This window comes from Coregonus clupeaformis, chromosome 8 (genome assembly GCF_020615455.1).
Source record: "Coregonus clupeaformis isolate EN_2021a chromosome 8, ASM2061545v1, whole genome shotgun sequence".
Classification (NCBI taxonomy): domain Eukaryota; kingdom Metazoa; phylum Chordata; class Actinopteri; order Salmoniformes; family Salmonidae; genus Coregonus; species Coregonus clupeaformis.
The window spans coordinates 35,477,284-35,500,875 of NC_059199.1; the positions used below are offsets into that span (position 1 = coordinate 35,477,284).

Sequence of the window (23,592 nt, forward strand, 5' to 3'; positions counted from 1 at the left end):
TCCCTTTCATGTATCATTCCCTTTCATGTAACCTTCCCTTTCATTTATCATTCCCTTTCATGTAACCTTCCCTTTCATTTATCATTCCATTTCATGTAACCTTCCCTTTCATTTATCATTCCCTTTCATTTATCATTCCCTTTCATTTATCATTCCCTCACATTCAGCCTTCCCTTTCATTTACAATGAACTTTATTTTTAGCCTTTCCTCCTATGTACAATTTACTCCCACATAGCTTTCCCTTTCTTTTAGTATTACCTTTCTTTTAGCCTTCTCTTACATTTATCTTAGCCTTTCTTTTAACATAACCTTTATTTTAGCCTTCCCTCACATTTAGCCTCCCCTCACCTGTCCTGTACCAATTAACCTGCCTTTCCCCAAATTATTCAGTATGTCCACTACCAATCAAGCCTTGATAAGTCATTATCTATGTCCTCGATCAGTTACTCTTCCAGGAACCAATCCATTCACTATTTCCACGACATTACAATGGGGTCATACATGCTTATGACTTGTTTAAATCTTACTATGCATTATAACTGCATCATAATGCATTATATCACAGCGTGAAATAAAGTGTTACCAAATATTTTGTTCCTTTGGGGACAGTGAATGAAGAATTCATCCAACATGATTGTCCACAAACAAGATGATTGTTCACAAAAGTGACCGTAACAGGTTTCAATGGCACAAATGTTCAGACGGTGGAGAAGTCTGTCTGCACAGAAATGATTTGTTTTTTAGATATTCTTGTTACAAGGTTAAAGTACGAATAATTCAATTCTCCCCCTCACCATCACCTGTTTTTCATACTGTATCCTTCCATCTTCCTCTCCTGCTCTTTCATTCTTTGCATTCTCACACTGTCTGTCTCCCCTCTCTTGTTATCGCTCCATACCCCCTTATCTCTATTTATCTGTACTCCTCTATACTATATATCTTGTCCCTTTCTCCCTCAATCTTTCACTGTCTGTGAGAACTTATTTCTCTCTATACCCCACTGTCTCTCTCGTCTTTCCCCCACTCTCCCACTCTCTCTCTCTCTCAATGCTCCCTCCACACTGCTGTCTATTCTCCCCTCAGGTTTAGTGGCAAAGAGGACCACATGTGTTTCATGAATGAGTTTTTGGAGATGGAGTGGGGCTCCATGCAGCAGTTCCTGTACGAGATCTCCAACATGGACACGGGGAGCAACGCCGGGGGCTTCGAGGGCTACATCGACCTGGGCAAGGAGCTGTCGGTGCTCCACAGCCTGCTGTGGGAAGTCATGGCCCAACTGAGCAAGGTAATGTGGAATGTAACCTCGTCCCCAGGCTATTGTGCACAGCGCATATAAGCCTGGGACATCAACCATTCAAAGTTGTCCTTAGTGGGAGTGACCATAGAATTCTATGAGAGTGACCTTAATGAGAAAAGTATATGTCATCATTTAATTTGAGCGACTCACACGACTGTGAGGCGTGGCTCCAAATGGAGGCAGGACCCGAGCAAGAAGGTGTGGTGCACACATGACATGTAGGGGGTAGGGTTAGGGGGAAGGTGTTGTGGTAGATGATTGGTTAGTAGATTAAGCCGATGCCTAAATTTCTCCTGATCTTTCTGTATAATTGGATAATGAAGGCCAAGTTTGACGCATTGGTCCACCAGACTGTTCGTTCATTTGGGTGGAAGTGTCTGGGAACGAGATTATGTGCAATGTGACCGTCTAGGTTTGAACCCTGGTCTTCTGCACACTACACACATGCCCACTAGTCTAAAGCCTAAAGCCTTGTCATAGTCTTCAGGTCTCAGGCAAGGTTAGTCATCATCCATGCCATTACATTAAGAAAATACTGTCGCTCCCCGCACATGAACCAAATAGCAAAAGGAAAATGAGAGCAAATCTTGGAGGACAAAGGAAGTTGACTTAAAAAAACATATTCATTATTAAAACCAATATACAGTGGGAAAAAAAAGTATTTAGTCAGCCACCAATTGTGCAAGTTCTCCCACTTAAAAAGATGAGAGAGGCCTGTAATTTTCATCATAGGTACACGTCAACTTGAACAGACAAAATGAGAAAAAAATATCCAGAAAATCACATTGTAGGATTTTTTATGAATTTATTTGCAAATTATGGTGGAAAATAAATATTTGGTCACCTACAAACAAGCAAGATTTCTGGCTCTCACAGACCTGTAACTTCTTCTTTAAGAGGCTCCTCTGTCCTCCACTCGTTACCTCTATTAATGGCACCTGTTTGAACTTGTTATCTGTATAAAAGACACCTGTCCACAACCTCAAACAGTCACACTCCAAACTCCACTATGGCCAAGACCAAAGAGCTGTCAAAGGACACCAGAAACAAAATTGTAGACCTGCACCAGGCTGGGAAGACTGAATCTGCAATAGGTAAGCCGCTTGGTTTGAAGAAATCAACTGTGGGAGCAATTATTAGGAAATGGAAGACATACAAGACCACTGATAATCTCCCTCGATCTGGGGCTCCACACAAGATCTCACCCCGTGGGGTCAAAATGATCACAAGAACGGTGAGCAAAAATCCCAGAACCACACGGGGGGACCTAGTGAATGACCTGCAGAGAGCTGGGACCAAAGTAACAAAGCCTACCATCAGTAACACACTACGCCGCCAGGGACTCAAATCCTGCAGTGCGAGACGTGTCCCCCTGCTTAAGCCAGTACATGTCCAGGCCCGTCTGAAGTTTGCTAGAGTGCATTTGGATGATCCAGAAGAGGATTGGGAGAATGTCATATGGTCAGATGAAACCAAAATAGATATTTTTGGTAAAAACTCAACTCGTCGTGTTTGGAGGACAAAGAATGCTGAGTTGCATCCAAAGAACACCATACCTACTGTGAAGCATGGGGGTGGAAACATCATGCTTTGGGGCTGTTTTTCTGCAAAGGGACCAGGACGACTGATCCGTGTAATGGAAAGAATGAATGGGGCCATGTATCGTGAGATTTTGAGTGAAAACCTCCTTCCATCAGCAAGGGCATTGAAGATGAAACGTGGCTGGGTCTTTCAGTATGACAATGATCCCAAACACACCGCCCGGGCAACGAAGGAGTGGCTTCGTAAGAAGCATTTCAAGGTCCTGGAGTGGCCTAGCCAGTCTCCAGATCTCAACCCCATAGAAAATCTTTGGAGGGAGTTGAAAGTCCGTGTTGCCCAGTGAAAGCCCCAAAACATCACTGCTCTAGAGGAGATCTGCATGGAGGAATGGGCCAAAATACCAGCAACAGTGTGTGAAAACCTTGTGAAGACTTACAGAAAACGTTTCACCTGTGTCATTGCCAACAAAGGGTATATAACAAAGTATTGAGAAACTTTTGTTATTGACCAAATACTTATTTTCCACCATAATTTGCAAATATATTCATAATAGAATCCTACAATGTGATTTTCTGGATTTTTTTTTCTCATTTTGTCTGTCATAGTTGACGTGTACCTATGATGAAAATTACAGGCCTCTCTCATCTTTTTAAGTGGGAGAACTTGCACAATTGGTGGCTGACTAAATACTTTTTTTCCCCACTGTATTTTGGCATATACTGTACCCTTCCTCGGGATATTGCATCCTAAATGCATTGGTTTTAATAATAAGTACGTTTTTTTTAGGACAAAATCTATTGTCCTCCAAGAGTTGCTGAATATTTTCCCATCTCCAGCTGATCAAGGTAACAGCAATGCTACACCTGCCCCCAAAAAATGGCACGGCTTGAGCCACGACTGATTACACTCCTGCTGTTTTCAATGCTGCCTGCTACACTGGCCACATGAGGAGGAGCATGTTAGTGAAGCAGTAAGGCATGAGGCATGCCTTTTATTGTCAAAACAAATGTTTTTTCTATTTTCTGCATTTCCATTTGCGTCTTTGAAGTATACAAATAAATATCAAGTGGCTGTAATACAGATGTAATACGCTTTTCTTCTGCTGATATACCTCCTGCTATTGGTTTCCTTCCCCCACCTCTTTATGCCTCTTCTCTTACCATCTCTTGGCTAAAATCCATTTGTATTTTCACTCCCTCCACTCCCGCTGTTCACTTGGCTGAATTCCACTTCTATTTTGGTTCCCTCGTCTCTGTTCACTTTAAAATGGCAGAATCCATTTTAGAGGGAGCATGTAAATGTTTTGGAGAACTGGTAAATATAATTTAAGTGAAACTGAAAGGGGAGTGAACGAGGGGAAGGGGAAATCACTTTTAATTGTCTGAGAACAGATTAGGCAAGCCTTTTCTTAAAGGACACAACATCTGCAAAATCCACACCTCAACTGAAATATTGGACACCTCCAACTATTGGGATTCCCCATGTAATCAATGAGTGGCGTGAGCGACTGAACACGTTTGTTTTAATTGAGCCCATGGATGCATCTCAATAGTCTACAGTGGCTTCCTCTCTTCGTCTCCCTTCCTCCATGTGCACTGTTCTGAGAACACAAAACAGGTGATAGCAATATGGTTGACATCTGCTTTCGCCTGCTCAGTCCTTTCACCTCAGTGTAGATGAATGAGAGGAAAAGAAGCCGCTCTAGACTATTTGGGATGTAGCCAGAGTCTCTCCATGATCCCTGTATCCCAATTCTCTGTCCTTTCTCCAGAGATGTACACTTATGCACTCCTCCCCACTCATTTATAAGCATTGGATTGGTGGAGGCATGGGCTAGATCAGGGCTCAATTCCGGTTCTGGATGGCTGATACACTTCTGGTTTCTGTTTTTAACTGGTAGTTAATTGCACTTACCTGGTGTCCCAGGTCTGAATCAGTCCCTGGTTAGTAGGACGGGATGAAAAGCAGGTGTTTTGGCACTCCAGGACCGGAAATGAACCGTCCTGCGCTAGATAGAGGTTCTACCACATTTCTTATAACAGTATTTTCCTTTTAAATCCATGAATGGAAGTGCACATTTCGCGAGAAAGGACAGAATTGGAGATAAACTGTCCAATCTTTTCATTATACTTTGTCTCCCAGGACGCTATTCTGAAGCTTGGCCCCTTGCCACGTCTGCTGAATGACATCAGTGTAGCCTTGAGGAACCCCCAGCTCCACCGGCAGGCCAGCCACCAGACAGACAGACAGCAGGACAGGCTCATCACACGGCCTTCCTCCAATCGCCTGGTATCATCTGATTTCCAGAGCCTCATGATGCGGGATCTCAACAGGTAACTGCTCCGAGTTTAAAGGCATAATCTGCGTAAGATTTCTTGAGGTTCAATGGTAATTTCAATTGATACGCATTGATTCTTGAAGAATGTAAATTATAAATGCCTTATTAATTTAGTACTGGTTCACCCTTATCGTAATCCAACAGCTATGATTGTACAATTTCATTGTTGTTGTTTGAGTATTTGTAAATAAACAATGTTGACGCAAAGAGGGGTGAGGTGTGAGCCTAAAATGTATACTTTACAATAGCTTTCAAATACAGCCCCTGACAATGGTAATAATGATAGATAATGGTGATGATCCTCCCCCAGCTCAATAGACATCTCCCGTCTCCCCTCCCCAACCTCGGCATTATCTGGGGGTGGGGTCCTCTCGTCTCACGTCAGCATGGGAAGCTTTGTGGAACGAGACCCCCGCGGTTCAAAGGACGTTTTCTACGTGACCCGTCCCCCCTTGGCTCGGTCCAGCCCTGCGTACTGCACCAGCAGTTCTGACATCACTGAGCCAGACCCAAAGGTAAACACTGATGCATTGATTTATTGCCACTAGCAGCCATCAATGAATTAACTACCAAAAACTTTGAGTTGGACACATACAGTATATTACAACTCATAATATACCTCACAATTTAGATACAGTGAGGGAAAAAAGTATTTGATCCCCTGCTGATTTTGTACGTTTGCCCACTGACAAAGAAATGATCAGTCTATAATTTGAATGGTAGGTTTATTTGAACAGTGAGAGACAGAATAACAACAACAAAAATCCAGAAAAACGCATGTAAAAAATGTTATAGATTGATTTGCATTTTAATGAAGGAAATAAGTATTTGACCCCCTCTCAATCAGAAAGATTTCTGGCTCCCAGGTGTCTTTTATACAGGTAACGAGCTGAGATTAGGAGCCCACTCTTAAAGGGAGTGCTCCTAATCTCAGTTTGTTACCTGTATAAAAGACACCTGTCCATAGAAGCAATCAATCAATTAGATTCCAAACTCTCCACCATGGCCAAGACCAAAGAGCTCTCCAAGGATGTCAGGGACAATATTATAGACCTACACAAGGCTGGAATGGGCTACAAGACCATCGTCGAGCAGCTTGGTGAGAAGGTGACAACAGTTGGTGCGATTATTCGCAAATGGAAGAAACACAAAAGACCTGTCAATCTCCCTCGGCCAGGGGCTCCATGCAAGATCTCACCTCGTGGAGTTGCAATGATCATGAGAACGGTGAGGAATCAGCCCAGAACTACATGGGAGGATCTTGTCAATGATCTCAAGGCAGCTGGGACCATAGTCACCAAGAAAAAAATTGCTAACACACTACGCCGTGAAAGACTGAAATCCTGCAAGGTCCCCCTGCTCAAGAAAGCACATATACAGGGCCATCTGAAGTTTGCCAATGAACATCTGAATGATTCAGAGGAGAACTGGGTGAAAGTGTTGTGGTCAGATGAGACCAAAATCGAGCTCTTTGGCGTCAACTCAACTCGCCGTGTTTGGAGGAGGAGGAATGCTGCCAAGAACACTATCCCCACCGTCAAACATGGAGGTGGAAACATTATGCTTTGGGGGTGTTTTTCTGCTAAGGGGACAGGACAACTTCACCAACTCAAAGGGACGATGGACGGGGCCATGTACCGTCCAATTTAGGGTGAGAACCTCCTTCCCTCAGTCAGGGCATTGAAAATGGGTCGTGGATGGGTATTCCAGCATGACAATGACCCAAAACACACGGCCAAGGCAACAAAGAAGTGGCTCAAGAAGAAGCACATTAAGGTCCTGGAGTGGCCTAGCCAGTCTCCAGACCTTAATCCCATAGAAAATCTGTGGAGGGAGCTGAAGGTTCGAGTTGCCAAACGTCAGCCTCAAAACCTTAATGTCTTGGAGAAGATCTGCAAAGAGGAGTGGGACAAAATCCCTCCTGAGATGTGTGCAAACCTGGTGGCCAACTACAAGAAATGTCTGACCTCTGTGATTGCCAACAAGGGTTTTGCCACCAAGTACTAAGTCATGTTTTGCAGAGGGGTCAAATACTTATTTCCCTCATTAAAATGCAAATCAATTTATAAAATTTTTGACATGCGTTTTTCTGGATTTTTTGTTGTTATTCTGTCTCTCACTGTTCAAATAAACCTACCATTAAAATTATAGACTGATCATGTCTTTGTCAGTGGGCAAACGTACAAAATCAGCAGGGGATCAAATACTTTTTTCCCTCACTGTATGAATTATCCCAATCACTAAATAGTGAACATTTTTGGGTCATAAGTGACATAATAATAGGTTATTCCAGTTGACAGGTTATGATCTCTCTCTCCTAGGTCCTCAGTGTGAACAAAAGTGTGTCCATGATGGACCTGCAGGACTCACGGATGAACAGCATTTCCAACCTCCATTCGGTGGGCGATATGCTCAACTCCTCCCAGGCCTCCATAGCAGGCCTGGGCCACAGTTTCGGGAACCTGGGTGGCCCGCTTCGCATGGGAGGCCACATGTCCGCTGGCGGCTCGGGGGGCTCTGGCTTGAGGCTGAGCCAGATGGGGGGACCCCTCCACCACATGGGGGGTCCCACCGACTCTCTCTCCCAGCAGCAGCAGCATGCGGCAGCCGCCATGCACTTCCCCCTCTCCTTCCAGAACCCCCTCTTCCATCTGGCTGCCGACGGCCCTCGGGGTCAGCCCCACAGTCGTCCTCAGGCCCAGCCACCTCCCCCTCCGCTCCTGCTGGCCCCGGAGCTTGACAATGCCCACCACCAACAGGGCTACATGAGGGCATTCGGCCACGGTGGCTTCTCGCGCAGCGAGGACCTGTCGGCCCTGCGGCCACAGAGCAGTCTGGTGCAGCCCAGTATTGTCCATTCTCACAGCTACAGTGACGACTACACGCGGCAGAACCAGAACGCTGAATACGCCCAGCGCCAGCTTTCGCTGCAAGTGCAGGTCTGTATTCCAGGAAAATATCAGTCATTTAATTTCAATTGAATTTCATTCATTCCGGTAGCAGCATTTCAGATGACACTGTCAGAGCCTAAGTGCACGATAACAAGAATACATCTCTTCATACTAAACATACATACACCACACAATGCATGTAACACCTCATGCAGACATTACATTTAGCAATCTGACTGTTGCAAACTGTTGTTGTGGTCTGTTGCATTGATAAACCCCATCATGGATTTAAATTGATATTTCATATAATTTCAAAATAAATGTACAGGAATGACCCAGCAGTCACTTTTTAGAGACATTGATAGTGAAATGTATCTGCCTATTGTTTGTATGAGCAGATGCTTGAAAAACAAGTTAGACATGCATGAACAAAAGGATTGTCCAATTAAATTGACTTCACAACCATTCCTCACGTCCTCGTCTCTCCACTTATATTTACTGCCCCCCCTCCCTCTGTCTCCCTCTCTTCCTTTTCCCGCCCACCCTCTCTCTCTCAGGAGAATCTCCAGCAGCAGATTCTTATGGGCATGACCCCTCAGACGGCAACAGGCACAGGCACTCCCACCTCCTTGGCCACTCCCCCTTCCACCGTGCACCCTGTCCGTCATGGCTCCGTAGCACCGCCTCCCCCGCAGCGCCTCAAATCCCAGCTGTCCATCAGCCCCGGGGCCACCTCCACCCCTCCCAAGGCCCGCCCCCAGAGCAGGAACCTCCTTCTCCAGTCGCCCGAGTCCAGCTTTGGCGGCAGGCAGCCCTCTCCGCAGCAACAACAGCAGCAGCAGCTGTCTGTCAAACCGTCTGACTGCCCAGCCCCTGGGCTCCCGCACCAGTCGAGCTCTGCCAGGGACGGCCAGGGGGCACCACAAGGGGGCAACGGAGAGACCACAGACACCCCAACTAAGAGCACCAAGCAGCCTCAGACCACAGACACCCCGACTAAGAGCACCAAGCAGCCTCAGCAGCAGTCCCAGCAGCAGCCTCCACAGCAGCATCTGCTCAAGCCCACAGTCAATAAACAGGTCTATTATTCACATTATGTAAAAGTATGTAATGTAATGTAAATGTAACATCAAAGACAATCTGATTATGTATTGAAGGCTATTGTTTGAACATTATTGTATATTGTCCAAATCTAAGTACTTGTCCAAAGGTAAGTGCATAGAGATACATGTAGAAGATGGATAGCCAACCAAAAAGCACAGAAAAGTGTTGCTGTTTGATCTAGTAATTTAAGCAATATGCCGTCAACGCTTAACAGATTAGAACACATCACAAGCTTTCCTAAATACTTTCCGAGATAGGAGTACCTTTTAGTCTTAATAATCTTGATAGCAGGATCATGCGATTTCTGATCCTCTTCCTGTATCATCTTGCCTCTTTGCTTTCAGGGTTCTCAGTCCCCCTCCACCCTGACCCCCAACGAGCGCACTGTGGCCTGGGTGTCCAACATGCCACACCTCTCTGCCGACATTGAAATATTGCGTAGCTCATCTAACCTTGAGGACCTCAAGATGAAGGAGTACTCCAAGAGCATGGACGAGTCACGCATGGATAGGGTGAGTCCATTTTTGGGGGGATGACAGCCTCTCTGGTAAATAAAAGAAGGTTCCTAGATTATAATGGAATGTCTTTATCTGATTTTCATTTGGTTGTATGGTAACATTTGACCCCCAGCATGATGTTCCAAGAATATTATGACAGGGTCAAAGGAAAACTTTCACTCTATGTCATAATTTGATGTTCCAGGATTGGGACCAGAAAATATTGATAGACTGTTCCTTGAATTAAATGTTCCTTGAAGAAAGGAATGCAGGAAGCCTAGCGGTTAAGAGTGTTGGACCAGTAACCAAAAGGTCGCTGGTTCGAATCTGCAAGGTGGAAAGAGCTGCTGTTTTGCCCTTGAGCAAGGCAGTTAACCCCCAACAAATGTGCCAATTGCGTTGATTAAGACAGCCCCCGCACCTCTCTGATTCAGAAGGGTTGGGTTAAATGCGGAAGACACATTTCAGTTGAATGCATTCCGTTGTGCAACTGACTAGGTATCCCCCTTGAATTAATGTAATTCCTCACCTACCAGATGGTTCATAGTTTTCACACTGTGTAAAAGTGGGGAATACGACGTTACAGGTGGGGAATAAAGTGTATTGTAGGAGCGCTGAAACATTGGGGTCAGCCTTAATACTGTACCCGGCTCCACGAGGGGGCTAAAGGGGGCTTAGCCCCCTCAGTTCAAACTTGTGCCCCCTCAGTTTTAATTTTATGTCCCTATATAAAAATAGCAAAAAAGTTCAAATGATTGAGTGACAGGTTGGCGGAAAAAAGTGTATCTCTGCTGCGCTGTGTCAGCACAATGGACAGAGCGCTGTGTAGGGGGGCTATGGAAAGCCACTGGGGCGGTTAGGTAAGACTCCTTTGGGTTTCCATAAAAAGCGGGAAAAAACGCTTCTCATCTCTGTGGTAGGCTAAGTGAATAACGTAACACGCCTCCGCCTGTAATATTTGATTTTGATTTATAAGGGCAGGGTCAAGTTTACCAGTCGGGCCCTGGTGAGCACGCAGTGTTGGAGGCCAAACTGCCTCCCTCCTGCTCCTCTGCTCTGCAGGAGTGTCTGCCCTATGATGGCTGACACTGAATTGATTATGACCGAGCTCTCTCAGGAGCCTGGAGAGGAGAGTGTGTGATCTGACCCTTTCCCTGGGCTTGGAGAGAAAATGACTGCACCGCAAAAATGTTCCTGGGTGTGGCACGGAAGTTGTGTCACTGCTGGGGGGTCTGGAGACAACCCCAGTCTCCACTGTGCATCGTTCGGGAGAGAATGCTCCCTTACCTGCTTCAACAAAGGCCCCCGCATCGCCAAAAGGTTAGTGGACAGTGTTTAGGGCCTGGGCAAAGTGTCCATCTGCCTCCGAGCAACTGCTATGATGTTCCTTTATTTGCCAATCTACATTCACCAAATGGACATACCATGTTGGTCAATATGTATCATGTACCCAGTGCTCGTTTGGAATGTGCCATTCTGCCATTAGTTTGGGTAGTGTGCGCATTTAAGGGGGGTGGTTAGAAATACTGAAACGTAATGATTTCTCTTGAAAGAAAAGTGACAACTGCTACGTCCTGACAATGTTTATGGGGTTACTGCTTATGTGTGAGGAACGTGTCTCGGGCATAATTTAAAATGTCGAGACCGGAATAAGGGAAGTGGTGTGTGGCGAAGACGTGCTACAGGCACTTCTCTCTCCACTATTGCACACTGATTCCCGTCAATTCGTGCACACTATTTTTTTCATTGTGTCAATTCTTTGTCAATGTTTATCAATGCCCCGTGAAATATATATTCATCAGTGATTCAAGTTCAAGTTACTGTCAATATTCAAGTTACTGTTAATCCCAACATATTCCCCCATTAATTTAGAATGTTTGGTTACGGAAATGTTAATAATTCATTAAATATAATGTACATTCATACCATTCTCCAAGTGGAAACGTTGTTTGGAGAGCTCACAAACTGCGCAACACTTGTGATAAATAACTTTTGGTTTATTGAATTGCATTTACCAGTGTACTGTCAATTTCTTTCTTTGTCTTTGTTTGGCGAGCATATGGCGAGTTTAATGTTGTGTGAATGCGCGCGCTTTAGCGTGCAGAGATATACAGTACCTAGCCTGTGTGCAAAGAATGGGTGTGGCCAAATGTATTTATGTGCCCATTTCGGGATGTTCTAGTTAGTCAGTGTTGCCATGTTCGTGGTTTTCCCGTCAAATTGGTCTACTTTGAAAACGATGTCGCGGGTGAAAATGTATTTGTCGCGGGTTGCGGTTACGGGCTATTTCTAAGTTGCACCATGGTCGCCATGACATTTCTCTTAAAAATATATTTCACTGTGACCTGCTGCTGACTGTCAGGCAGTGAGGCAGGCTGTTGCTGAGTGAGTGATCACTACAGCCATTGGCTGAGTCAAGAGAGCAGCATGCGCGCACATTGTGACAACTTTTTACCAGTTGTAAGTAGGCGATTTAGATTGTCATTATGGAGACACCTATTTCCAACCCTTTTCCATAAAACATTAACACGCTAGAACTGATGCACATCAAGAAATAATGGAGACAAAGCACTGGAAAAGGACTTTGGGCGCACTATAGCGCATTACATAAATTCGTGGTTTAAACTGCATTCTAATGTTGACTGCTTAAATAAAACTGTATCAAGCGAAGTGCTTTATGGATGCATGCTCAATTCTTGGGTCTCCGGGGCTGCCCGAGTGGACATTTGAAATGGAAGTTATGGAATTCCCTCGTGTGGTTCTTTTTATGGGGAAAAGTCCTCAATGAAACGGACATTAGGCTAAATGTGAAGAATTATACGTTTGCCTCTGTTGGCCATCAAGTAGCCTATTAATGTACAGTGGGGAAAAAAAGTATTTAGTCAGCCACCAATTGTGAAAGTTCTCCCACTTAAAAAGATGAGAGAGGCCTTAATTTTCATCATAGGTACACGTCAACTATGACAGACAAAATGAGATTTTTTTTCTCCAGAAAATCACATTGTAGGATTTTTCATGAATTTATTTGCAAATTATGGTGGAAAATAAGTATTTGGTCAATAACAAAAGTTTCTCAATACTTTGTTATATACCCTTTGTTGGCAATGACACAGGTCAAATGTTTTCTGTAAGTCTTCACAAGGTTTTCACACACTGTTGCTGGTATTTTGGCCCATTCCTCCATGCAGATCTCCTCTAGAGCAGTGATGTTTTGGGGCTGTCGCTGGGCAACACGGACTTTCAACTCCCTCCAAAGATTTTCTATGGGGTTGAGATCTGGAGACTGGCTAGGCCACTCAGGACCTTGAAATGCTTCTTACGAAGCCACTCCTTCGTTGCCCGGGCGGTGTGTTTGGGATCATTGTCATGCTGAAAGACCCAGCCACGTTTCATCTTCAATGCCCTTGCTGATGGAAGGAGGTTTTCACTCAAAATCTCACGATACATGGCCCCATTCATTCTTTCCTTTACACGGATCAGTCGTCCTGGTCCCTTTGCAGAAAAAACAGCCCCAAAGCATGATGTTTCCACCCCCATGCTTCACAGTAGGTATGGTGTTCTTTGGATGCAACTCAGCATTCTTTGTCCTCCAAACACGACTGAGTTGAGTTTTTACCAAAAAGTTCTATTTTGGTTTCATCTGACCATATGACATTCTCCCAATCCTCTTCTGGATCATCCAAATGCACTCTAGCAAACTTCAGACGGGCCTGGACATGTACTGGCTTAAGCAGGGGACACGTCTGGCACTGCAGGATTTGAGTCCCTGGCGGCGTAGTGTGTTACTGATGGTAGGCTTTGTTACTTTGGTCCCAGCTCTCTGCAGGTCATTCACTAGGTCCCCCGTGTGGTTCTGGGATTTTTGCTCACCGTTCTTGTGATCATTTTGACCCCCACGGGGTGAGATCTTGCGTGGAGCCCCAGATCGAGGGAGATTATCAGTGGTCTTGTATGTCTTCCATTTCCTAATAATTGCTCCCACAGTTGATTTCTTCAAATCAAGCTGCTTACCTATTGCAGATTCAGTCTTCCCAGCCTGGTGCAGGTCTACAATTTTGTTTCTGGTGTCCTTTGACAGCTCTTTGGTCTTGGCCATAGTGGAGTTTGGAGTGTGATTGTTTGAGGTTGTGGACAGGTGTCTTTTATACTGATAACAAGTTCAAACAGGTGCCATTAATACAGGTAACGAGTGGAGGACAGAGGAGCCTCTTAAAGAAGAAGTTACAGGTCTGTGAGAGCCAGAAATCTTGCTTGTTTGTAGGTGACCAAATACTTATTTTCCACCATAATTTGCAAATAAATTCATAAAAAATCCTACAATGTGATTTTCTGGATTTTTCTCTCTCAATTTGTCTGTCATAGTTGACGTGTACCTATGATGAAAATTACAGGCCTCTCTCATCTTTTTAAGTGGGAGAACTTGCACAATTGGTGGCTGACTAAATACTTTTTTTCCCCCACTGTATATGCCATTGTAGGCTATCATTTGATACAAACAAGCAACATATACAATGACCGACAAAGACAAATGACAGAGGGAGTATATATACAGTGATAGAGTGGGGATTGGAACCAGGTGTGTGTAATGATGACGAGACAAGTCCGGGGTTGATGAGTGAAGGGCGTTTACCAGCAGCAGGTTCGGCAGCAGCTAGAAGGCCGGCGATGCCGAACGCCTGAGCTGGACAGGAGGGGGAGCCAAAGCGAAGGCTGGTGTGACAGTAACCACCCCTCCCCCTCCAGCAGCGGGACGCTGCCAACCTTGGGGACGATCCTGGAGACGCAGTGTGGGTCGGTCGGGACGACGTCTGTGGAAATCCCGTATGAGAGAATTTTCCAGGATGTCCTGCGCCGGAACCCAGCACCGCTCTTCGGGACAGTACCCCTCCCAGTCGACCAGGTACTGGACAGACCCCCCACGACGCCTAGAGTCCAACAGGCTGTGGACAAAGTATGCTGGGGCTCCCTCGACGTCCAAGGGAGGGGGGAGGTGCGTCGTGGGGTCCAGCGCTAGCCAAGGGACCAGCTGCCACCGGCCTGAGGAGAGATACATGAAATGAGGGTGAGATACGGTAATTGACAGGGAGCTATAATCTGTACGTTACCTCATTGATTCTCCTCAGGACTTTGAACAGCCCCACAAACCGCGGGCTCAGCTTCCGGCAGGGCAGGCGGAGGGGCAGGTCCTTCATAGAAAGCCCGACCATGTCACCAGGGTGAAAGCTGGAGACGGGTGTGCACTGTGTTCCATACCTCCTTGGCGCGGCAGAACCAATTGTCCACCGCAGGAGCCTCGATCTGGCTACGGTGCCAGGGTGCCAGGGCCGTCTAATAGCCTAGAACACACTGAAAGAGTGTGAGGTTAGTGGAGGAGTGACGGAGTGAGTTTTGTGCGTATTCTGCCCAAGGTCCGTCCAGACAAGGAATGGGTGTCGAGCACCTTCCAGCCAGTGCGCCATGCCTTTAGCGCCTTCTTGATGGCCAACAACTCATGATCCCCCACTTTGTAATTACGCTCCGCGGGAGACAGCTTCCATGAGTAGAAGGCGCATGGATGGAGTTAAGGTGGCGACCCAGTACATTGGGAGAGAACACTACTCGAACCTCAGAGGCATCCACCTCCACGATGAACGGCAGAGACGGGTCAGGGTGAGCCAGAACCGGTGCGTTCGTAAACCGTTCCTTGAGCGCACAAAAGGCTTCGTTGGCCTCCCCAGTCCAGCACAGCTGTCGAGGACCTCCCTTCAGGAGGGAGGTGAGAGGGGCCACCACTGTGCTGAAACCCCTAATGAAGCAACTGAAATAGTTGGCAAAACCTAGGAAGCGCTGCACTGCCTTGATGTTGGAGGGAACAGGCCACGACCGTACTGCACTGACCCTCTGTTCTTCCATCTCCACTCCCGCGGTGGATATCCAATAGCCCAGGAAGGAGACCGCCAGCCTCTCCAAAATGGACCTGACATGAGAGGCATGTTGCTCGCGTGTAGTGGAGTACACCAAGATGTCGTCTATGTACACCACTACAGAGCGACCCAACATGTCTCTAAACACCTCGTTAATGAAGGATTGGAACACCGAGGGTGCATTTGTCAGGACGTAGGGTATTACCCTTTATTCATAGTGCCCGGTGCTGGTGCTGAAGGCGGTCTTCCATTCATCCCCCTCTCTGATGCGCACCAGGTTGTAGGCACTGCGTAAATCCAATTTGGTAAAGTACTTAGCACCGTGCATCTGTTCGATCACAGTGGGTATGAGAGGCAGGGGATAATGAATTTAACCGTAGCCTTATTCAGTGTCCGGTAATCGATACAGGGGCCGAGACTTCCGTCCTTTTTCTTCACGAAAAAGAAGCTGGAAGAGGCCGGAGAGTTGGACGGATGGAGGAATCCTTGGGCCAGCGCCTCCTGGATGTAGACCCCATAGCTTCGGTCTCTGCATGCGAGAGAGGGTAGATGTGCCCCCGCGGGAGGGTAGAACCAGGCAGTAGGTCGATAGTGCAATCCCATGGGCGATGAGGGGGCAGGCACGTGGCACGAGTCTTCGAAAAAGCCACCGGTAGGTCCCGGTATTCCTCCGGGATATGGCTTTCCACAGAGGTGGCACAGATAGACACCGAGAGACACTTCCCTTGACACTCCTGCGACCAACACAACAACCTCCTCTCTGTCCACGATATACTGGGGTTATGCAACTGGTCTCTAACCAGGGGAGACCTAAAACTCGCTGGAGGTTCCTGGGAGAGACCCGAACCCCTGGGATGGGTGAGAACGGGAACGCAGGAGATTATCCAGGCGGATGGCCATGGCGTTGAGCTGGTCCAGCGTGAGGTCCTCATCGCGACAGGCCAGCTCGGTCTGGATGTCCGCCTGTAGCCCGCTGTGGAAAACCGTCAACATAGCCTGGTCGTTCCAGCCAGTGGACGCAGCCACCGTCCAGAAGTCCAGAGCGTACTCAGACGTTGTCCTGGACCCCTTGTGCAGACGGAGGAGATGCTCACCTCCCTCTCAGCCCTCTGTTGGGTGGTCGAAAACGGCACGGAAGAGTTGGGTGAAGCGCTCATAGGACTGTACTTCTGGACCGTCCCTCTCCCAGACGGCGTGCGCCCACTCCAGAGCCCGGCCTGTCAGCACTGAAATCACCAAGGCCACCTTGTCAATCTCGGAGGCCATCCTGGCATGACGTGCAAGGTGGAGGTCACACTGCAGGAGAAACCCCCTACAGTGAGCTGGGGTGCCATCAAACCACTCTGGGAGGGGTAGAGTGGGGATTGGAACCAGGTGTGTGTAATGATGATGAGACAAGTCCGGGGTTGATGAGTGAAGGGCGTTTGCCAGCAGCAGGTTCGGCAGCAGCTAGAAAGCCGGCGATGCCGAACGCCTGAGCTGGACAGGAGGGGGAGCCAAAGTGAAGGCTGGTGTGACACTGACCAGGTGAAAGCTATGATCCTTTATTCATGTCACTTGTTAAATCCACTTTAATTAGTGAAAATGAAGGGTAGGAGACAGGTTAAAGAAGGATTTTTAACTCAATGTTTTGTACACTCAGTGTATTTGTAAATATCCCCGACCTGTCACTTAAAAAGCACTCAATGATCTCGGAATCTCTGCATTTGAAATTAATGTTTATTGTGGTATAGCGTGATATAAGCAGAATTCAATATAATTCCAATGCAAGAACCCACATTTGTTTTGCCCCCTCGTCGATTTCAACTTCCCCCTTAATCACTTTTATACTGGCACCGGGTCTGCTTAATACATGCTAATGCATCCAGAATTCCAGAGCATTGATCTCCCTCCCCTGCCATCTGTCTGCCAGGTAAAGGAATACGAGGAGGAGATCCATTCTCTGAAGGAGCGCCTGATAATGTCCCATCGGAAGCTGGAGGAGTATGAGCGCAGGATGCTTTCACAGGAGCAGCAGACCAGCAAGATCCTATCGCAGTACCAGAACCGGCTGGACGACAGCGAGCGCATGCTGAGGCAGCAGCAGCTGGAGAAGGACAGCCAAATCAAAGGCATCATCAACAGGTGAGCTCGACCAAAACAAGACAAGAAAGAAGGTTCATGTCTGCTTGCTCACTTGCCTAGATATCATTTACTTTGAATGCATTTACTTTTGTGGGAATTTCAATTCCCCGAACATCATATCTGTTTCAATAAACAGAAAGGCTAATGTTGGGAGGCCAAATGGCAGAAAGAAACTGAATCGTGGCTCTGTATCTTTCTCTGAAATAAACATTTTCCCCTTCTTTTCCAGGCTGATGGCTGTGGAGGATGAGTTGAGAGTGAGTGCCATTCCTGAAATCAAGCCCAGAATGTTCAGAGAGCAGATCTGTCAGGTCTGTCCATTTGTCTGTATGGCTGAGAGTGTCTTCTAGTCTCTATGAGTCTATGGTGTGTACGTTGACATGGTTTAATATGGATTCACTAGTCTGTCATATGTGCCATTTTTACATTAGTAGTGGTAGTGGAATGCATTTGGAAACCTGCTACTCTGCAACGTGCTTACCCAGATATGACGGGCTTACCCATATATGATGTACCTGTGGCAAAAAAATGGTAAGTCACGGACCCAACCAAGTTCCTCAACACCAGCTTCCCCTTTGAGAAAACCATGCCGAAACATCTAAAACAGTGTTCACTTTACATTGATGAATTTGTTTACTTGACAACATACTATATTTATGTGTGCACCATGTCTATTCCGTCGTATGTAAGCTGTTGAATGTCTGTCTGGGCACAATGTCTCTCTACATTATATCATTTTTACCACCACTGACAAAAGACAGTTTCAACCACTGCATATGGAGTCATTTCTAACTCAAAGTTGGTGTAAATGGCATCTATGATGGAGTGGACCGGCGGTATAAGGTTGAATGGTGTGGTAAAGTATAGGGGTGTTGCTATGCATTGCAGCATATTCGACTGAGTCTTAGAGCATGGAGTTTTATCAACTGGACAACTTTTGATTGGTTGAAGGTGATCCAATCCCTGACCAATTTGTTTTGCAAAATGCCCCTCATTTGTAGACACAACCAGTTTCAATGAAAGCATGGCCAGACTGAACCAGTGAAGTGAAATATTATTGAAACAGAGATATATTCAGTTTGGATTCCAGGCTAGCTGATCCAGCTACATGGTATGTTTTGCACAATGTATAGTGTGTATGTAACACACTACTGAAATATACCCCTTACATTTCTGAAAAACGAAATGCCTTAAGTAGCTTACCATGGTACAACTGTATTAACTTGTATTTAATCATTTGAAATGTTTTCAAATTGTTTTCATCTTTCAAAAGCGAGAGGCTCAACATGTGAATCAGAAAGAAGCTGCGGTTTGCACTGATAGTGTCAGACCAACACTGACAGTAAACAGGGTTGGGGGAAAAAGTAGGGTTGGGTTCTTCGCTGTCTGAATGGTTGCAAAGAGGGTTTTCTTCTTGCTAGAGGGTTGTGGGTTATGATAATTTTTGTTTTCATGTAGCATTATTTCACATACCGGTGTACCTGTGATTTTGGTTGTTGTTTTATTCTAACCGTATTGCCTCTGTGTTTATGTTTATGAGTTATTTTGGGGTGGTAGGGTGAACACATGAAGAACCCTATTTGGTACTAACTAGCATATTTTTTTATGTGTATTGATACATCTTTACAGGAAATAATTAATTAAACATACATTAGGGGCTATTTATTTTTGTAAGTGTATGACTAATGGTAGTTTTCCATGCATCCCTGTGTTGAGGATGAGTTTGGGGCATCTGCCAGATGCCTGAAACAGTGGTTTTGATAGATCAGGAGCATGAGTTTTTGCTGATCCCAAACATTACACTTTTATTTAATTATTTGAGAAAGTATAGGGGCAGAAGCAGGGAGACCGAGTAAAGCGAGTACAAATGTGTAGGGCTCATGATCAAACCGGGATCCCCGCCGTGGGGGGAAGGTATATGGATCCAAAGGCGAGAGCGTTACCATCTCAACCAGAGTCCGGGACCACGTGACACTTTTCGTAACTTGGCCTGTCTAGCTTTACTTGTTCAGTGTGTGTATGAGGCCACAGTCTGCAGTGAATTAAGGCAGCCAACACTGTTAGGGTGTCACTGAAATGAAGCCCATTGACAACTACATTTTCTCAAATTGAAATGACAAACACTGACTCTTATCAATCCCATTACATTAAGGGAAAGGTCGCTACTGCCAGCATAGGCTATAGTGCCTCTGTATTGCCTCAGACAAATGGTTGGACTACACTTGGGTTGTTTTCATTAGGAAATACATCAGAAAATGTTTTGCAACGAAAAATGAAAAACAGCTTTTCCTATTGGATAAGTCCAGGTATATCAGTCCGTCTTACATTTACATTTACATTTTAGTCATTTAGCAGACGCTCTTATCCAGAGCGACTTACAGAAGCAATTAGGGTTAAGTGCCTTGCTCAAGGGCACATCGACAGATTTTTCACCTAGTTGGCTCGGGGATTAGAACCAGCGACCTTTCGGTTACTGGCACAACGCTCTTACCCACTAAGCTACCTGCCGCCCTATAGTCTTCTTCCATTGGGTACCTAATGAACAGGACCCTGTTTCTCAACCCTAAACCCCTCCCACCCCACCCGTGTCTCTGTCCTCTGATATCTTGTGGAGTCTTTCTTTTCTTTCATCTCTGTTGGAACTTCTCATTCCTCTACTTTATAACCCATTTTTCTTCTCTCCCTCTCTGCAAAACTCCCCCTAACCCCCTCATATATCCCCTCCTGTGTGACGTTCTCTCCCCACGCGTTCTCTTCTGACTCCCTCCCACCCACCATTCCGCCTTTTCTCCTCCCTCCCTCTCTCTATCTTGCTATCGATAGGAAGAGGACACTTCCTCTCTGGGTTCAGCAGACCCCCATGGTCTCCCTGGAGGGTGGGGAGGGGGGGCCACTGCCAGGCCCGGGGTCTCCTTTTCGGGCGTCTCCTGTGCCAGCACCCCTTGGAACGGAGCCCTCCCTCCCATCCCACCTCCCCGCCTACACGTCAGCCACAATGGGGAGCTCCGTGGCAACCGAGCCTACCCCTCGACTACTACCATGGTTACACCAGCCAAGAGCACGGCATCTTGGACCTCGGCAACAGCAACATCAGATCTGAGCTTAACCGGGAGGAGAGCAGTCTAATAACGAAATGTGATTACTGAAACGAGTAAAGTGGAGAGAAGAGTTTTCACTCCCAGAACATCCTCTTGGCTATGTTTCTCCTTTTGTCCTTTTTTCAAAATAATCATTGATTTACTTGATAGGGACAGATTCAATGACAACATTGACACATCGATTTACCAGATGGCAGATGCATTGCACCATCTCGCTTTAGCTTGCGTTAATTTCCAGCATCAGTCACTAGATGGGCTTTGAAATAATGATAATTGGGCTTCCATCAGTTTTTAAGGTTTACAATTAGTAAATCATAGTTAATGAGCTTTTTTGTACCTCTTTATTTGACAATTTTCTTGTTTTCCAACTAGGGGTTCCATGCTCTCTGTGTGTGTGTGTGTGTGTGTGTGTGTGTGTGTGTGTGTGTGTGTGTGTGTGTGTGTGTGTGTGTGTGTGTGTGTGTGTGTGTGGTTGCTAAATGTTCAACTCTATATTTTGATCTGTATTTTAACCAACAAATTGCATTCTAGAATAACTCAAAGATTCGTATTATTACTTCATCCATTCCCCTTTCACCATTTTCTTCTTTCCCTCCCTTCCTGCAGCCAATCCAACCGTTTTACGGAGGACACCCTGGAACCTGACTGGCACATCAAATACGGGCGGAGCTGATATGGGTCCAGACTTAATCCTATTGGCTGTCTAAGGCGAAACATAGAAGAAGTCTGCAGGACACGGCTACTCTAGATCTTGATTCCCCCACAACAAGCTGAGCTTTTGGAAAATTCAAAGGGGGGAGGGTTCTTTACATGCTAACACACACACACACACACACTCTCCCTCATGCATTTGCTCTTTCTCTTTCTCTCTGCAATACCACTCTAAGTCTTGACCCTGGTGACAATCAGCTCAATATGAGAGGTGCGGTTTACATTGTCTGCGTGTTGCAGTGACCCATTCAGGAGTGATGAAACATTGCAATATTGAACCTGTTGTTTCAGTTTTAATAGGTATGACAAAGCACAATACTGAGAAAGAGAAAGAAAGAGACTTTGGGGGATCCCAAGTCGCCCCCCATCTCAAACATTCACTTCACTTAATGAATTCCCCTGTGACACACCTGGTACACTGGGGCTTCGCGAAAGCAGTAGGTTTTTTAGCTGCTACACTGAACGCGAAACTCAGCGGGTAGGATTTTTGACAACAGAACCAGCGCCTGCATGCCTGTCGTGGAAACACGCTGCTTATGCCCAGGTTTTATTGAAGACAATCGGAGCATCTCATAACTGGTAAAAGTAACGCACGCGTCCAGTGTAGCAGGCCTGTTATCCTGTCAACCACCATTACATTTACATTTGAGATTTTAGTCATTTAGCAGACGCTCTTATCCAGAGCGACTTACAGTTAGTGAGTGCATACATCATTTTTTATACTGGCCCCCCGTGGGAAACAAACCCACAACCCTGGCGTTGCAAACGCCATGCTCTACCAACTGAGCTACATCCCTACCGGCCATTCCCTCCCCTACCCTGGACGACGCTGGGCCAATTGTGCGCCGCCCCATGGGTCTCCCGGTCGCAGCCGGCTACGACAGAACCATGGCTCCAATGTTTTTTATGTTCTTAATATTAAACTGATACCCTCTCATTCCAGACGGTGAATGAAATAATACTGCCCCTGTTCTCAGACTATATATATATATATCTGTAATGCCATGAACATATTTCTCTACGGCCTGATTGTTTCCTCCTTTTTCCTTGTTCTACTCTTCTCTATCTCTACACGAGAGGAAATACTAAATATGCACAGCCCTATGTTTCACAACAGAAGGACAACAGATCTCAATTTCTATGTCATCTGGATACAATTACAACCTAGGGAGCTGGGACATATGGACATTGTTATACTTGTCCTATGTATGTGTTTTAATTATATGAATTACTCACCTGGACATGTGTGGTATTTGTTTCTTTAAAATTATATCCCAGTTAGATTTCTTTACATTGTGGACAATTCCTCTGGACCACTTTGCTTTTGTACGTATGAGTTCTCTTCTTCAAGATGGAAAGAGGTGGTTTTTACCTGCTCTCCCTCCATCAAAGTCTGCAACAAACTGCTCACTTGTGGCCTAGTATCAGTCTGCACTAGGTAGGGGAGGAAGGATGTGGTGCTCAGCTACGGAGCTCACTTTTGGCTGGGGATCAGGAATGATACAATTGTCATGAGCGACCTGTCCCAGTTGAATTGACTCCACTCTCTCACCTTGGACTCGTGCAGATGCCTGGACTCTAACCTTCAGGTCGTACTCACCTCCCCTTATCATCACAGAGGGGTGTGGCAGAAGAATTTTCAGATGGAATTACTTAATGTCTCAATTATTGAATGTGTGTACCTGTTCTTTGCATATATATATATATATATATATATATATATATATATATATATATATATATATATACAGCTGCAGAAAAAACTAAGAGACCACTGCAAAATTATCATTTACTATTTATAGGTATGTGTTTGGGTAAAAATAACATTTTTGTTTTATTCTATAAAACTACTGACAACATTTCTCCCAAATTCCAAATAAAAATATTGTCATTTAGAGCATTTATTTGCAGAAAATGACAACTGGTCAAAATAAAAATAAAAATGCAGTGTTGTCAGACCTCGAATAATGCAAAGAAAATAAGTTCATGTTCATTTCTAAACAACACAATAGTAATGTTTTACCTTAGGAAGAGTTCAGAAATTAATATTTGGTGGAATAACCCTGATTTTCAATCACAGCTTTTA

The 23,592-nt window shown here is 45.6% G+C and overlaps 1 protein-coding gene across 5 annotated transcripts in view; it reads left to right on the top strand.

Annotated features, from left to right (window-relative positions):
- LOC121571972 (ras/Rap GTPase-activating protein SynGAP) overlaps nucleotides 1-22,209 on the top strand; it is a 91,829-nt gene extending 69,620 nt beyond the window's left edge. For 4 of the 5 annotated variants that reach the window (XM_041883785.1, XM_041883788.2, XM_041883789.2 and 1 more), the window contains 9 exons: nucleotides 1,085-1,286; nucleotides 4,983-5,173; nucleotides 5,489-5,693; nucleotides 7,500-8,117; nucleotides 8,627-9,148; nucleotides 9,518-9,685; nucleotides 17,486-17,697; nucleotides 17,927-18,008; nucleotides 21,402-22,209. In XM_041883785.1, the coding sequence (XP_041739719.1) occupies nucleotides 1,085-1,286; nucleotides 4,983-5,173; nucleotides 5,489-5,693; nucleotides 7,500-8,117; nucleotides 8,627-9,148; nucleotides 9,518-9,685; nucleotides 17,486-17,697; nucleotides 17,927-18,008; nucleotides 21,402-21,440 (2,239 nt within the window). In that variant the 3' untranslated portion in view covers nucleotides 21,441-22,209. The remainder of the gene's footprint in view (nucleotides 1-1,084; nucleotides 1,287-4,982; nucleotides 5,174-5,488; nucleotides 5,694-7,499; nucleotides 8,118-8,626; nucleotides 9,149-9,517; nucleotides 9,686-17,485; nucleotides 17,698-17,926; nucleotides 18,009-21,401) is intronic. The other variant, XM_041883786.1, reaches the window with a different exon arrangement.
- Nucleotides 22,210-23,592: the final 1,383 nt, after the last annotated feature.